This window comes from Micrasema longulum, unplaced genomic scaffold, assembly GCF_059751315.1.
Source record: "Micrasema longulum isolate JH-2025_06_02 unplaced genomic scaffold, ASM5975131v1 h1tg000261l, whole genome shotgun sequence".
Taxonomy (NCBI): domain Eukaryota; kingdom Metazoa; phylum Arthropoda; class Insecta; order Trichoptera; family Brachycentridae; genus Micrasema; species Micrasema longulum.
The window spans coordinates 665,074-683,386 of NW_028277465.1; the positions used below are offsets into that span (position 1 = coordinate 665,074).

At 32.0% G+C, this 18,313-nt stretch overlaps 1 protein-coding gene across 7 annotated transcripts in view; it reads right to left on the minus strand.

The window, feature by feature from the left end:
* Positions 1–7,491: 7,491 nt before the first annotated feature.
* The window catches only part of Irk1 (Inwardly rectifying potassium channel 1), a 108,603-nt gene continuing 97,781 nt past the window's right edge, over positions 7,492–18,313 (minus strand). For all 7 annotated transcript variants that reach the window (XM_088224034.1, XM_088224030.1, XM_088224033.1 and 4 more), the window contains exons 8-10: positions 14,959–15,064; positions 12,979–13,435; positions 7,492–7,629 (exon numbers count right to left, since the gene is read on the minus strand). In XM_088224034.1, the coding sequence (XP_088080160.1) occupies positions 7,518–7,629; positions 12,979–13,435; positions 14,959–15,064 (675 nt within the window). In that variant the 3' untranslated portion in view covers positions 7,492–7,517. The remainder of the gene's footprint in view (positions 7,630–12,978; positions 13,436–14,958; positions 15,065–18,313) is intronic.

The following is an 18,313-nucleotide window of genomic DNA, read 5'->3' on the forward strand; positions in this document are numbered from 1 at the left end:
TATTATTGTTTTTTTTTACTTGGTAAAACTTTTTATCATATCCTTTTTAACTAATTTTTTTCTGTATATTCTGTTTATTATTTAGTATGTTAGCATGTATTTCATTTTTTTTTGTAAATGCCTTTTGGGCGTTAATGAACAAAATAAATAAATAAATAATAAATAATAAATAATAAATAAATAATTTAAACATATTTGAGTAAATTTTTTATTTTATGGACTTTTTACTTCTATACATTTTCTTACATTTCTAGGAGTCCCACAAGCCTTTACTTTAGGTCCACTTTTACTATCCATTTGCATAAATGCCATTTCTAGTATGGTATCGTATTCATAAGTTCTGTTGTTTGCCGGTAAAATTGTTTCTGGAGATTTCCACCTTGGATGATTGCCGCCTTCTCCAGTCTGATATAAATAACATATTGGATTAGGGAACTCAGAACCAAAAACATTTTTATGTTTCCAAATGTTATGTTCTGTCATACATCGGGGCAAACTATTTTCATCCGAAACTGCATGGTAATCAGCAATAGCATCAATCAAGCAAACTGCCACCGTAAAAAACCTGGGAGAAATGTTTTAAGATAAACTGAAATTTTATTCTTCATTTAATGGGATAAAATTGATTAGACATGATGAATTCGCCGAAATGATTACAAAACTTTTTTTAAAAACCCTGAAATTCTTTTTGGAAGCCACCAGATTTGTATTTATTTCATATTGGTGTGAGTTGACAGTCAAATCAGCATATAGTGATATAGTCACTTGCAACACTTGACTCTTGCAACTCCAGGTGCCAGGCCTGCTAACGCACCAACGCTCTCTTTCGCAGCAAGACTCTCTTCGTCCGGCGCTGATTTCGGTTGTTTCAACAGAATGTTGTTAACGACTTTCAGCATTTGACGTAAATTAAATTCATATAACACGGTTTTGTATTTTTCCTATGTCAAAATAAACTCCATATAAAATATGTCAGCAAAATATTTCATTTATATACGCTCATTCCCATACAACAAAACTTTCGGATAAGTCGAAATTCTATTTAATCATTATTTTAACGAAAGCAGTTTCGCAACAACCCAATTGGTTTTGAATAAATAATGAAAAAGTCAAGTGTTTTGAACGAAAGTTAAATTAGTAAGGGATAAACAACTATGAATGCTTTTCTATGGACCTTGGTCAGAAATGTCAGGAGTGGATATTGAGACGACAACGGCCATGGCGGGGAGATTAGCCGTAATTTTCACACCGCACTACCTTGGCTGACACTCGGATAGTCCTGCCTCATTATCCTATCACCTCATATCCTGCAACCGCAACATATATTAACACCTTGTTTTGTCAATCGCCTGCATACGTGTAATGAGATATCGAGATGGATTATCGCGCCAACACTTTGCAACCGAAACTTAATTTGAATTTAATAATATATGTTTTAATTCATTTAGTAAACGAGTGAACCTTTTTTTTATTTCTTTCTTATTTAATTTTACATATATTTTAATTTTAATAGGTACTTTTAATTTTCTTATTATTTTTTTTTTTTTCTGTAGATATGAGCTGAAATTTTCGATTTACTTTGTTTTATTTTTCATCTTGTTTTGATTACATTTATGAGCACACACTATTAATTTATAAGTGTGTTTTATTTTTTTCTTATATTTAAAATGTATTCTAGTAAATTGCTATTCTTTCATTTTAATTCTATTATTTTACTCTATTTTCTTACTTAAAAAAAAAAAAATCTTTAAACTATTTTTATCTGTTCATTATTTTATTTTATTTTATGTTTATTATTTTATACGTGTACAGTTTTATATCTGTGCTCTCTTAATTAGATTATTAATTAAAACTAATGTCTGAGCACCCGATGACAAACTATTATTGATAGTTTATCGGGACAAAATATATTTTAATACTTTGTTTTCTTTATAATGTATTAATATTGTAATAATGTGTATATTTTATTTAATAAAGACTCTATGAGTACATGTGTATTTTCAGTAAAGTGAGATCTTCTTATTCACGGTAGAGTGGTAATATTTTACAATTAAGTTATAAAATTAAAGAAAACAACAAAAAAAAGGTTTTGAATAATTACCGAATTTGAAAATGTACTTTGTCGAAAATCGTAGTTTTCAAATAGGTTTAATACTTTCAGATTAATTTATTTACTATTATTATTTTTCCTATACAAAGGTTATGAATTTATAAATACTTGCTTATATACAAATACACATACACATATACCTACACACATATATATATGTATAAAAAATAAACAATAAAATGTTTTAGCATACAAAAACCCACATCAATAAAGATTTCAGCTCTTTTACTTCACTAAAATTAACAGTTGGAAAAGCTGATGTTAAAACATAGGCATAATTATGAATGTAACACATTGCGTAAAGAGCTACTTAAACCAGCCAATGATATGTCATAAGCCCTGTAAATGCCTAGACTTCCATATTCCTTCTCAAAAATGTTTCCCCTCTTTGTGTGTAACAAATTTTTATCTTCATAACTCCCCGGGGAGGAAATCGAACCTGTCTACAAACATTTAAACACACTTGAAACAATGTTGATTAAACTGATCGGTAAAAAGAAGTATAACATTAAAAAAGGGTTATTAGGCGGTGCCTGGTAGGTGAAATAATTCAGCCAAATGAATTTTATCCACATCAATAGAGGTATTAGGTCTTTTACTTCATAAAATTCAACAGATATAAGAGTTGAAGAAATGCGGGTGTTTAAACATATGCAGAATAGTAAATGACTGGTCGTAAGCCATGTAAACGCTAAGAAATCTATATTCCATTCTCAAAAATGTTTTTCCTCTCCAAAAAAATATATAAACACCATACCCACACACCTGTCTATCCGAGTATCTATATCTAGACTTTTAATTAACGAAATAAAAATACTATTTTTACTTTGAATGTAGTTTTATATATTATAAGCCCTCCAAATGCCTAGAATTCTATATTCCCTCATCAAAAATGCTTTCTCTCTCTGTTGCCACAAATTTAGATCTAAATAAGTCTCTAGAGAGGAAATTCAGTCTGTTTACAAACATTTGGACACACTTAAACATTATGTATTACCTACTAAAATTTCATGGTTAATGCTTTTAGTATACAGAACTATTGTAAAAAAATATCTTTTAAACGATACCTTTTTAAATGGTTGAAAAACTATTGAGACTTAAAAAAGAAAACACCAGAAATGCTTTGAGTGTATCCAAATGTTTGTAGACAGGTTGGATAGTCGTTATAAGCCCTGTAAATGCCAAGTATTCCATATTCCTTCCTTAACCGTAGCTGCACAGAATATAACAAAATTTGTCCCTTTCTTGATATATTTGATTCAAAACTTTCCTATTAAAAAAAATAAAATATTAGAACTACTTTAAATAAATATGTATAACTATCACGTTATTCTCCTGTCTATGCTTTATAGGCATTTTAAGGGTAATCCCCTCAACAGAATCCGTCCTTTTTCCTATTTTATCCTAATCTTTTCTTATTCTTTTCATCCCTCCTAACGGTTTGGGAACGAAATCATTATTATTTAATTTAACTCTCTCGTACGATATTCTTTAAATATTATTAAAAACTCGTACATATTTTTATTCTTTTTTAAATCTGTTCATTAGTCTACTAAAAGTTCGAATATGACGAATCACGAATTTTCCCGACGAACCGTGAAAAGTCGCGAAAAACTTTAATTGGACTCATACACTATATTATAATATGAATTGTTTATAAATTTACTATTGTTTTTCCAAATAAATAAATAAACTAAAAATATCCCCTCTCAAAAAGGTTTTCTATCTATTGTCGGAGTTTTGCATAAATATTCTTCAAAAAGACATTTATATAACGAAATAAAAAAACGGCTTTTATTTTGAATGCAGTTTTAACATAAAATTCCCAGGCCTTTGTTCGTTCAAAGATCTGCATAAAAGGCAACTTACTCGTAGTCTGATTTGCATACAGCAGCGTAAGTGTCATTATTCAATAGAATAATATTGCCGTGTATAATATGTTCGTATATTATTATATACCCGCTGGGAGTTTGCACGTACATTGGGCATATCGTATATCTTGAAGATCGTAGTTAAACATATTAAGCTATTTGAGTATCCGCATACAACTACTGTGCAACCACAGAAGAATATAATATCATAAACACTGTTTATCAACCCGATAGCAGAATGTCTCAATTGTTCATATCATCTCTATGCAGATGATTTACAACTAAATCTTTATTGCAGACCTGAAAGCACCAGCGAAGCAATAGAACCGATGTCTAATACACTAAATTGCGTATCAACATGGACAAAAGAGTATGGTTTAATTATAAACCTATCTAAAACACAAATTATGTTTGCGGGTAGTAAAAGATTGCTTAATAAGCTGGACGTATCTTCACTTAATCCTCTTAATGTCAATGGTACCAATATTCAATACAGGAAATCCATAAAAAATCTAGGAGTACTAATGAATGAACATCTATGCTGGCGAGCTCATACTAATATTCATTTGTGTCTTAATTCTAAGACGCAAAATATTTTTCAGCCTACACTCACTTAGAAGGTTGCAAAAATTCTTACCCTTTAATACTAAATGCACTCTTGTACAAGCATTCCTATTACCCATTTTAGATTACGCTGATGTTTCCATGACTGATTTAGGCTGTGAGCAACTCGATAAATTTGAACGGCTTCAGAATACATGCATAAGGTACATTTTTGGTCTTAGGAAATATGACCATATTTCTGATTATCGTAGGCAACTGAAATGGCTCAAAATTAGACAGCGGAGAGACTATCACTCCCTCTCACTTCTATTCAATGTACTTTATAGCCCCAAGGCTTCTATATACCTGCGTGAAAAATTTCAACGAAATCAGTTCATGGTTTACCTCTTCGTTCTAATTCTCAAGGCATTCTCTTAACACCCATCCACAATTCCTCTTTCTTCTCATTCATATAGTGTCCATACGGCTCGACTATGGAATCATCTCCTATCCACCATCAAAGATGTTACTACATTATCTCTGTTTAAATCACGTCTGAAGAAACATCTCCTTTCTCTTCCTTAATCTTCTGAGTAACTTCCTTTCCTCTTTCCTCTTTTTCCCTTCTTCCTATTGAGTAATAGTTTCGATTTAAGGTAATTTATAAACAAATACGTTTATTTCTATTTTAAATATTTTAATCTTCATTTTCTATTAAATTTGTTATGTAACTTGAATTATAAAAATATAACTATAAATTTATTGGATGGTTGGAAGAAATTGCCATTTGGCAATAAGCCCGCCAATGTACAAGTAACATTGTGTACAAAAAGTTAAATAAATAAAAATATCGATGAGAATAATCCAGAAATTACTTAGGAAAATAACAGAAAACTGTGTTGGAAAAAAATATAGAAGAGAAACTGTTTTGAATGTGCAAATTTTTAATTTTTCATCCTTTTTCGAAATAAAAAAATATTTTGGAAGAGCGTTTTACTAATTAAATAATTTAACTCTAAGGACAAAATCTATTTTCAGGGGAGTTCAGGCCAGCGATTACAATTGGAAGTTAAGGACGTCACACCTTCACCATGACGGTATAGTTGAAGATAAATCTTAAAAATTAAACCTTGGAGTTTTGGTTACTTACATACTATATTATTATGGATAACTTATATAGCGCCATTTTCGTAATATAATACCTCGAGGGCGCTTGTACCAACATCAATATGTACCAGGGGGACGCGTACGCCACGGTACAAATATTTGCGCACTAAAGTGACTGTTAACGAAAAGCCGGACTGTGAGAGATAAACGAATTTCATTCAATTTTGTAAGAAGTTGGGAGTATTTGAATAAAGGATAGGAACATGGAATGGACACCTACCTTTGATATGATGTGAAAATTCTTCAATTTTTATGTAACTATTTATGATAACTATAGAGCGACGCACGACGTTTCAATAACTTTTATGGAATGTGATGTTATGTCAAATACAAATCTTCTAATTTTGAATTTCTCCTATCTTGATGTAAGGTAGGTGCCATAAGGATGGGTCAAGGAAAGGATGAGAAAGAAAGGTAATTGGCCAGGAATAATATCGATAAATGCTGTTATTTACTAAACAGTGACATACTTTAATTATGCTGTCACAGTTAAAGATAAATTTCCCTTGAAATTAAGAATAATATAAATAAATATTGATAAATTTTCCCGATGATTACGAAGAATATAGACTTTTTTTCACCACAATAGGCTAGGAGGCTCCAATTACAGTGGTAAGATATTTTTTTTTATGTTCTCACCAGGAACCTTCAGTGCATGAGTCACGTGTCATAGGTCTTACAAATTAACTTAGTATATTAATCGTTCTAGCTCAACACAGGACTCGAGTCCCATGGAATTCAGACTTGTGTCTCAATAAATGCAAATAATATTAATAAAATAAATATAATCCAACTTTGTTTTTTTAACCACTTATTTTTTATTTTTTCCATCAAAGCTACACAAGCTTAATCTTACTATATCTTATACTAGTGTTTATTTAATATTTCATCGAAACATATGGATCTAAAAGTCAAGTCTTGAAATCGGTCATTATAAAAAATAATATAAAAGTGGTTAAAAAAAGTTTTATATTTATTTTATTAAAATGATAGTGCTTCAAATATACATTTTAAAGTAAATAATATTATTTGTTAATAAGTATCTTGTCTTATGTTGCGGATATTAAAAAAGATTTTAAAATATGTCCGTGAAAAGGGGGATGGAAACATTTTGTTACTTGTTTTTATTTAATGTACATACTGGTCTTGTGTATTCCATAAATATTTAATATAATAAAAAAGGACAAAAAACAAAAAAAAAACTAAAAACGCGTACCAATTTTGCTTGAGGTATGTAGGTAATATAAATTTGATTTTTATTATTGCTGTCTTCGTCATTTATAAATACATAATTAGTGAAATAACATAATACAGATATACAGACATTAAATATAAATACGCAGCGTTTATAAACTGTCTTAACTTAAGTATTTTGTAATTTCTTTCTGAATATTAGGCCTTCTTTCTATATTGTTACATGTAAACAAAAAAAAAGGTATTTTGTTAAGTGTTCTCGGAACGGATAACCCCACCCTAGTGAGGACATAATTTTTATTATTTATTATTGTTTACAGTTTGAAAAAAAATATTCAGATTCATTATTATAAAATAATGAACAATGAAAAAACATTTAAATTTATGTCAATATCTAAAGATTATAATACTATAATACTTGTATCATGGGCTATTTATTTATCTAGATGATTTTTATTACTTTGAATGATTTGACGTAAAATGCTGTAAAAAATTAAACTGTATCGTTAAAAATATTCTAACTATTAGCGCCAGTTTTCGTGCAGCGGGTAATAGCCAAAGCTCTGGTTTGAAAATGTAGTGGAGTAACTCACCGCTCTAGAGGTTCTGTGCGGCGGCGGCAGATGACTCTGCTATACGAAGTCTGGAGGAGTTTGGTTCTCTGTTCTCTGGAATTCGTCCATAGAAATCTTCAATGTTGGAGATTCTGGGTGAATTTGTGGCGATAGATGACCACTTGGAGTCCTGAATAAATAAGTGAAATAGACTGATTATGGTTTATTTTTAATACTTAACGATGAATTACGTAAAAAAAACTTAATTCCGTGAAAAAGATTTTGAACTAAAACATTTAACTACATATTTTTTTCATTCGATTATTGAAGGCATAATTTAACCTAAAATATAAGAAAAAAACCACAAAATTTGTGTGATTTAAAACGCCTTTATTGTTTTAAAAAAAACTTTTTTATTAATAACTTTCCTGTTCAATTCATTATCTTTAAACTTTAAATCATTAGAACAAAATTCACATAAATACTTTTACGAGTAGGTACCAATGTACCTACCTCAGTTTAGTCAAAATTTCAAGAGGCGTAATCTGCCGGTCACAAATGATTAAATTTGACTAAATGTTATTAAATATTTGTATATAACCACTTATCGACTTTTCTTTATCTACCGGTTTCGAGACGTACCTGTCTCTTCGTCAGGACACTAATTAAACCAACATGCAAACCAACAGGCAAAACCCACTACGCACCTTCACCATAGTTGTTGCACAAAAATATAAAACCAACACGACATGCATTTTAATACATTGGTTGTTGATTAAATTTGTGTCCTGACGAAGAGACGGGTACGTCTCGAAACCGGTAGACATAGAAAAATCGGTAAGTGGTTAAATACAAATTTTTAATGACATTTAGTAAAATGTTTGTCCACAAAGTTAATGCTTTAAATATTAATAATAGATTAAATTTTAGTAACAAAACTTTTGAGCATATTTTCCATCAGAATTACTTGAAAAAAAAAATTATCCAATGTTTATTTACATTTTTATATGGCGTGATTTTGAAAAAACATGGTTGTAAAACGGCAAAATCGAATGATTTCCTTACTTTTATCAGACTACAGTTTTAAGACCGTGGCCTATCGAAATAAAGCTTAAAGCATTGGAAGCCAATAAAATACGCACAATTTTGATAATAAGGCTGGATCTGTTGGAAAAATTATTCTATCCCACCAAATATCTGAATTATCCAACGTTTTATTTATATTTAAAAAAACAGTAGAACTTATTAAACATAATTATCAAGTTACATTGGCTGTTTAACTAGGGTAAATAACCCTGTTCTAAGACAGTAAAAATATTAAAATAATAATCAAAAAGAAACAAATTAAAAACAATATTTGGAACAACATATTATTACATATATTTCATTTCAATTTTAAAAGCAGTTTACCCAGTCAAATTTTACGGAACCAAATACCCAAAAGTTTTTTGAAAAGATTTAATCAAAGTTAGAAATTAATAATTTTACTATCCTACACGAAACTCGTGAAAGTTCAAATGGTAATGTACGTTTTAAATTACAAATTATATAACAATAGTTTAATGTTAGAGCTATAAATAAAAATACAGGTTCACTGAATTTAGTCTCGGGGTTAATGATTCATAAGTTCGTCTCTACGATTTGCGTTTTTAAAAATAATATTTAGTAAGAGTATTTTGCTTAATCCATGTCCGCTCCCTAAATGAAGCATATGGTGTCCACGAAATCTCTCCAGGCCGCTCTGTCTGCGGCCAACTCCCGTGTGTCCTCATACGAGTAAGTTAGGACCGCCCCCCGTAGTTCAGAACTCCCGAAGAACTGTGAGCCGTGGAGAACCAGGTGATGCCTTCTAATGTTTTTGCTCCTTTTGAATATCACATGGTGTGTAAAGTGGCCACAAAAACCAAGCATTAATAGGTTGAATTTAAATGCCTAGACTTCCATATTTGCTTCTTAAGAAAGTTCTCTATCTCCGTTGAAATACATGTAAATACGTTTTGACATCTGTTTTTATAGTAAACATCATTACACAATATTTAAATTCACATAATAAATAAATACATTTAATTATTTGTTTTTTTCTTTTGTTTGACAAATCCTTCTCAGTATACAGGTGTTCTTTTAACACTGTTACACCCGAAACCACGATGAGCAGTATGGGCAAGAAGACATATGAACATATTAAAAAAAATGTTAAGAACAATCAATTTTTTTTAAAGAAAATATTTTAAAAAACAAATGGTTGCGTACTTCTGCAGGGGATAAGCAAGGGGGGCGCCGCCGCGCGGTTGACGGTATATCAGACACCCTCCTCCTCCTCCTCGTTTCATCCCTGCAGAAGTAAGCAACCATTTGTTTTTTTAAATATTTTGTTTTGTAAATTTTATTCGGTCTAAAAATGTATTTTAATGTGCCAATATGTCTTCTTGCTCATACTGATCGTCGTGGTTTCTGATGTGACAGGGCTTAAAGAACACCCTGTATAATATAAGATTGATGACGTCGGTTACGAAAAACTTTGTCCCTAATAAAAAATTCTAAAATAAAGGTGGTCAAAATTAAAAACTTTAGGTACCTTTAAAAAAAAACGTATATTTGAATTTTGTTTTGAAAGTTCTTTGACATATGTTTTTATATTCTTTTATATGCATGTTTTAGAAAGACCATTAATACAAGGCATGTAATTTAAGCTGTTTTTACTTTCTAAATTGATAAATATTAAACGATTAACTAAAAATGATTAGGTTTATTTTAAATGCTCTCCCGCTTCCACTCCCACCAAGTCTACTATATACCACTGTGTCTTTCTACTTTCCTTTATAATAATTTCTATCTATAAATATGTTCTTAAAATTGCCCATTAGGCGTATATATAAATAATTAAATAAACGCTATTCCGAATTCGCAGTATTTACATTCCTCGGCACTGTTAAATAAGATAAGGACAATCAGAAAAATAATTTGCGGTCAAGTTACACCATAATCGGCTTTATCACACACAACAGTCGCGCGTTTTATAAATCCATATCTAAATGAAAACAAATGGTTTATATAAACCCATTTGTGCCTAAGTGGGGTATTTAGAGTTTCCCACGAGCATATTCTTTTCATTAACTTTTTTGTTTATTACCGATTTAATTTTTCACATAATCCTACTTCATAATGTTAAGAATGTATCAAAATTATTAAAATACTTTTCTGCTAAATTTTTTCAAAAATTACTGTCTTTTGTCTTTGTTTTCCCCCGTGGAAACAGCAAACATTACAATTTTTCACTCTATAGTCTAATAATCTTTAATCTAATCTAAGTCAGTTTGCACTTGTGCTTCTTGCTATTTGGTCGCTTATTTCTAGCGATAACCACAAAAATCCGGATTTTGTGCGTCAGGTTTTACATGCACTCCCCCCTCCCAACTCCCCACTATACCTTCCCGCTACCGAAATGCCCGCCTTTAGATCAGTGTTATTCAACGTACATCAGCGATATGAGCGCGGTGCCACGCAGCATCCTCTCGCAACAGCATTTTACAAAAAAAATAAAAAATTCGTAGAAAACTCAAAATGTAATAAAACAGTTTTATAAACACTACCTGACAATCATAATAACATTTTTATAGCATTTTTGCTGGGGTATTTCTGGTACCTCCCACAGGAACTCGGCTCAGAAAAGTTAAAGCATAAAGGTCATTTCAATAACAAATTTCTAAAGTTGAATCAAATAGTATTCGTTATTCTTCCTAGTAATGCAAATTTTTAATGCGAGCGCCATATTTTAAAGTTAAAACGCTGTCATGTACTTATATTGTACATATTGTATTTAGTTAGCTGGTGGTAGAAATTACGTACTCCATAGATCATAATATATCTGGAGCTCAGATGCATTTGGCGCTTAGCCATCTGGTAAAATCCCCTTGGACCAATATCTTACGTAATCAATAAATCGTGTTTTTTTCATTTAAAATGGTCGCTAATGGTATTCACGCGAAAACCATATGCTTCAAGTTCGTGAGAAATAGAATTTCGCTTGAATCTCAGGATGTCGCTTAGAAAGAATAAAAGTAACTATTTATGTGTTAACCTACCCCTCCGTAGGACCAAAACTTGCATTACGCAAGCATACCTCCAAACGCAGTCCTTTGGGAGGCTATTGGAAATGTAACCTCACGTTGTTACTACGTCACTATGACGTAATACTTAGTTTGAATGAATACGGTAGCTTTCAAGTGTAACAGTATAATGACTTTTTGTAATGTCTTTTAAAAGATAAATTAACATACAACATCTTCCTGTCTTATCAATTTATCTAGTGGACGTCGAATAATTCATCTCCGTGCTAATACATTGGCACATAACAACACTGTCTGGAGATCAGCGACAAACATGTTTAGTAAAAACCAAATAACGTCTGCAAAAGCATTATATTTATTTTCTTCTACGGATGTAAATCGTGGCAGAAAACGGCAAAATATTGAGTTTTGAGAAATGGTGTCTCAGAAAAATTTAGGGTATGAGGTGGCTTGACTTTGAAAAAAAGTAGAAATAAAAGAATAGACTGAAAATAGAAGATCGGTGACAACGGACTCACGGTCTGAGGTTCAAACCCCACTCTTATCATTGTCATTTTTTAATAGTTAGTCAATTTTAAAACTCCTTGAAAACGATACAAACATAGAATTAGCAATATGAATGAATCGGGTTGTGGTCCTGTGGCTAGTGTCTCGGACTCACGGACCAAAGGTCTGTGGTTCGAATCCCACTTTACCCCAACTTGATTCCCATTTTCTAATAGTGAGTTATTTACAACTCGTTGAAAATGGCCCTTAAAAATAAAATATTTGGGTAAATCATAAGAACGCAAATGTTTCTTTTAAAAAAAAAAAAAAAAATATGTGTGTGTATATAAACGAATTAATATAAATACTAATCTTCATTGGGAAAACGAAACAAGGAGAGGAAGAGAGGAGAGAGTAAGGAAGTGAAAGATGTTTCTTTAATCGTGATTTAAACACATATACTGTAGAAATATCTTTGATAGCGAATGGTGGATGATTTCACAGTCGAGCCGCATGGACACTATATAAGTTAAATTTACCTTATTTTTTAAAAAATGCAGCGTTTTTCGATTATGTGTTATATGAAGGTAAGGTGATCGGTCTTATGCTACAGGCGTCTGTCCAGACACAATGAAATATTGCAGTGTACAACTACTTTTAAAACCAATATTTTAATATTTTCCATCCACCCTGCCAGAAATCGAAGCCAGGACTAAAGGCATGGTAGATGAACGCGCCAACAACTTGATTTCTCCCTTCAAAATTTTTGCAGTTAGGGTTTTGAGAGTAGCCATCGAGTCGGAAACACTTCTCCAGGGTTCGACGCCTATTTTACTTACAGAACTGTATTCTTAATCCATCCACCCACAAAAAAATTTAGTGTTGAGTACCTAACTTTTATTCCCAGTACCTAATCAGTATTACAGTTTAGATTAAGTTCGTGAAGGTTGACAATATTTTACAAGTGAATAAAAAGGCAAACGAACCTGTACATCCTCACGTGATTTCGGGTGCCATTCGTTCCATTGTGGATGATGCCATTGTGAAGCAAATGCTGTTCTGAGCCGTGACGATTGAGACTCTGCAACAAATGCTGCTCAGACCCCTGGCGCGTCAAATTATGATTCTGCCCGCCGTTTTGATGACGATGGTTCTCGTGATGATGAGCATGGTATTCGTGATGATTTCCATTGACCAAAACACCGTTTTGTTCCTGCTCTTCGTAGATCTTGTCTCGTTGGCTAACGTCCCCGTTCTGGTGACGCATTGGCACTTGACTCTGGGCTTCAAGCATTCTCCGGTTCTCTTCGATTCTAGATTCGGGTATTTTGATTTCTATGTGTTCGTCCAGCGACATGGAGTCTACCGAACACGAGTCGAGGGTGTCGTTTGATGGAGATGGACCCAGGTGCACAGGAATGGTAGAACTGACGGCCAGTCGTTCTAAAAAGGAAAAAATATAAATATTTAATAAATAATTATTTTTATTTGTTTATTTATTCATACAAATATGAATATTTCAACAAAATAATAACAAATCCCTAACTACTGAGGTCAAGAACCCTGTATTGAGTTAGGATACAAAATAATGGTAAGTCTAAACATACATATTATTACATAAACATTAATTTAAATCAATACTAATATATTATCCACCTCTGGGCCCGTTTTAACAACGGGAAGTTAACGTTTATCTTCAATTTTATCTACAAAGTAAAATTAAGTTTTCTGCATGAAAAATAGAATATGAATGCAATTTTTTTTCTGAACATTTTATTTTATTTGTGTACACGGCAAAATGCCTTTTACAAGCATTAAAACATTAAACATAACAGTGTTATATTACAAAATGATGAAGTAATACAAAAACAATATTACACAGTTGTTTTATAAATTGTATAAAACAACTACATTATACTTAATATACTTAGGTAATTGTTTTAAAAGATAACACAGTAAATTAAAAATGACAAAAAACAATGACAAAACAACTGTCTCGTGCTAAGAGCTCAGGAGTTCACAAAGATTTAAAAAATAAAATGCAGAAAAAAATATCAACAACCTTTTTAAAAAATCGAAAAAAAAAAATTAAACAAATATATTTTTTATAAACTAGATCTACTACTAAAAAGATCAAGTAAAATCAAGTAACACGTACACATAGTTGACATGTATTAATTTGTACATTTCTTTTTCTCTTTTGACAAATTAATGTAAATATTTAAACATATCATAAACATGTTCAATTACAGGTTACCGATGAATATACTTTTTCATACAAATATACACATTTTTGTACATAAATACTTATTTTACTTTATACTGTCTTAATATGTACCGATGAAGATAGCGTATGTAATCACGGCCCAGCGGTGCTATTCTGAGCCGCTCTCGCGGCCGAAAAAACACTTTTCTCTTGCGTATTTTATAAGTCAACACGCGAGATAAAAACTTTTTCTACGGCGGCAAAAGCGTTTGGAATATCAGACCGGGTTTTGTTGGCGTGCGTAAGTCGAAATAGGCCCATTTCAGACGACTGTAAAAATCCACAAAGCTTGATAAAATAACATGGAGGTGGATTGATATTTCTTCTCTTAGTGCCTTGTCATATATCCCCAACGTTAGCAATCCCTCTGGCAAAAGTCTCTGTGTCCTGTGCTGCCCGGAAAATCTGCTCCACAGTCCTGAAGCCAGTCCAGTCTCGTATATTTCGCAGCCAGGACATCTGTCTTCTTCCAGCCCCTCTGTGACCCTCGATATTGCCTTTCAAAATTAAATGAAGCAAGTGGTACTTTTCTCCACGCAGTATATGCCCCAGATATGAAATTTTATGAATTTTTATGGTGGTTAAGAGATAGAAATTTATTGAATTATAATATTATTTTTATATATTTCATGGCAGGCAACGCACTCGCCAGTACACCATGAGGCTGAATAATAAATAAAGTTATAATTGACGTTCTTACCCAGTCTGCTTGGAGTACTCATAGTTGCCTTTAGCTCGTCAAGTTGCCTTGCACTACACAAAGGCGTATCCACTTCATACGTGTTGTTGAATAGTGTATAGTCCACCTGAAACGGTAAACTTTATGATACTGTGTACGAAAACTTAAATGTAGGAAAAATATAATTAAGGATTACGACGCCATTTAGATATTGCGAAGATACTTCGGGAATTACACTGGCTTCGTTTTTAGCAGAGCGTGGAATACAAACTCTGTTGGCTTACGTATAAGTTACGCACAACTCTGCTCCGGAATATCTAAGAGAACTATGCATTCCAGATGATCTAGCTGACAGACGTCTTACGCGTATATCAGCTACATATACGGCGAGAGGAACAATTTTTACACCTCTACGAACAGCGAACTAAATTCGGTGAACGCGCATTTGTGGTCGTAGGCCCTATGGCATGGAACGCTCCCCCAGCAGAAGTGCGAAACTGTGAGAGTGAAGTGATGTTTCGGAAAAATCTTTAGCGTGTGACAAAAAAAAAATGTTTTACTTAAATTACAAATTCAAAAAGTTCCAATTAAATTAATTTATTTTAGAATCATTTTGTAAAGCGCCCTTGAGATATTATATAACGAAAATGGCGCTTTATAATTTATTCATAATAATTATACCTTTGTTTCAAAATATATCGACTCGTTACCATAAAGATATATTATTTTTCGATGATGTCGAATTTTTGCATTTCTTAGTGCAGTTTTGTTTGAATTATGAAATAATGAAACTTCTTATTGAAATACAGGACAAGCGATAATAACATCCACAAATTTACAATTACCAATGACCAGTTTCATCGCTTTAGAGACATCTTTGAGACTCGTATCTTTATTAAAAAATTAAATGTATTTATACAAAAACAGTAAGGACAGAGTGTTCAAACTTATGTTTTATAATATTTTAAATCCGAAAGAACTTTTTACTAAGTGTTACGCTATTTCATATATTGTTATTTTAATGAGTTTGATACATATATTGTTGTGACTTTTCTTTTATCGAGTTCTTGAGTATCCCATCTCAGTGAACCTGATGTCACGAAAACGATAAAACCGGTCTCTAGTTTGCAAAGTGATCAGTCTTACGCTTTATTCTTTGAGGCAAAGCTTTTTATTTTAATGAAAAATAATAAATTAATATTGTTTCTTTTATTGTTGCGTGTATAAAAAACAATGGAAAAGATCTTCCAGTGGTATAAATCTGACTACCACCATGCCTGTAAGAATGTAAACAACTTTATAATCAGTCTGAGACTGATGACTAATCGTCGCTTCAATTCGTTTTTGTCCTACAGACCAAAACACAAATCTGCAGAAATAGATATTTTTTTTTTTACGAAATAGACATAAAAAAGGACCACAACATAAGGCGAAATTCGTTAAAAAACGCATTAAACAATTCAAAAAAATAAATAAATATATGAATAAAGGCTTTATCAGACCTCCTGTACACTCAACTCAATTTCGTTGAAAATGGTCTGTTGGACGAAAACAAATTAAATATGTAGATGTTATGTATGTCGGCCTCGTGGTGTAATGGTCAGCGCGTTTTCCTACCATGCAAGAGGTCTCGGGTTCGATTCCCGACATGGTTGATATGAAATATTTATTCAAAAGGGTGTTTTCACTCTGAAACATTTCATAGTACCTGAAGCGTAAGACTGATCATCTTACCTTCATGTAACAAAAATGAACAAGATACGGTGCAATTGGTCTACTAATGAAGTGCACCATTAAGTGCGGAAAGGTAATGATGATGATGTATATTAGCAAAAATGTAAAGTCTATGTTGCTGACAAAAAACTAAATTAGCCACTGACCGAGCGGCTAGGCTGTTGATTAAATGCTGGCATTCAGCTGGATAACTAGGCCGTTCGTTAACGAACGAAAGGGCCAAACGTCGCGTCGCCAAGCCTCATTTTAATACAACAATAAAATTAATTTTAATTTAATTTTAGTTTAATTTTTAAATTTATAATATTTAGTTATCTGAAGTTAGGTTAGGTTAAAATGGTTGGGTTAAGTTCAATAATAAAAAAAAGTTTTGTTATTGAACTAAATGCTTAATCTAACTTAATAAATAATCCTTAAATCATCTTAAGGTAAGTAAAAACTCATGTTTTCATTCAAACTTAACCCAATCTATTTTAACCTACCCGGCGGCTTTTGGTTCGGCCGCTGTCAAAGAGATAGCTCACAACCAATCAACAAGTTGATCGTTGAGTTATCTTAATTCAATCAACTAGCCATTCAGGTGAATGCCGGCATTAAATGAACAGACCAACCACTCTGTTGAGTGGCCGATTTACATTTTGGCGGCAACATCTATATTATATTATCAATGTTGTAATTCGTTTTTACCACGGTTCTTGTATAAAAAAAATCATTAAATAAATGGTACATTTTTTGAACAACTGTGCTTCAAAGAGTGAAGGTGCCAGTCCAGGGACAATTAATAATAGCAATGTATGGAAAACCACCTTAAAAACTAATGTTTCACTTTAACCCTTCCGGGAATCGATCCCAGAACCTCAAGCATGGTATTCGAATTCAATCAAATTCCATTTTCAAAATTTTTAACTCGGACTAGACATCGAGTCAAAAACACTTGTCCAGGGTTCTGGTACTATTTCACACACAGATCTGTTACACTTATTGGTACTACTATAAAAATACATATTTTTTTTGTTACTACCTTTTGCTTAGCCTTTTAGCGTTCGAAATGAAAGATCTTTCTCATTCCAACTCAATCAAGTTCTTGGCTACGATTCAGATTTTTTCAATATCAAAACGTCGGCGTGGAATCGTAAAAGTATTTCATTTCAATTGAAATATCGATTTCTTAGTTTGAAGAGAGTGTAAATTTGCGTTTGCTCCCAACTAATGGTGTATCGCATTCAAATTGACAAAACAACGATCTCATTTTTCAAAATAATAAAACAAATAAAAATAATAACGACCTGAACGAGTGCCAGAAATCAAAGGATTTTTTACAAACGCAATTTAAAGAAAATAACAATGTTTTTTGTCCTTAGATTATTTTTAAAATGAGAAAATAAAAGGTGGATTAGTATCTACGTTTTACCACATTGTTGGAATGTTTTGTTACTTTTTATAATTAAATTCATCATTTTACGCCGTCTTCAAGCAAACAATTACGATGGTAATTGTATTATTATTTTTTCCGTGCGACATCAGATAAATTTTCCATAATACGCATATTTTGAAATACCTGAAAACGAGACCGTTCCGCGCCCTGTGGGACAAACGGCACGTATTACGTGGGAGGGATTTGTGTGAGAAACTCCTTGATGAT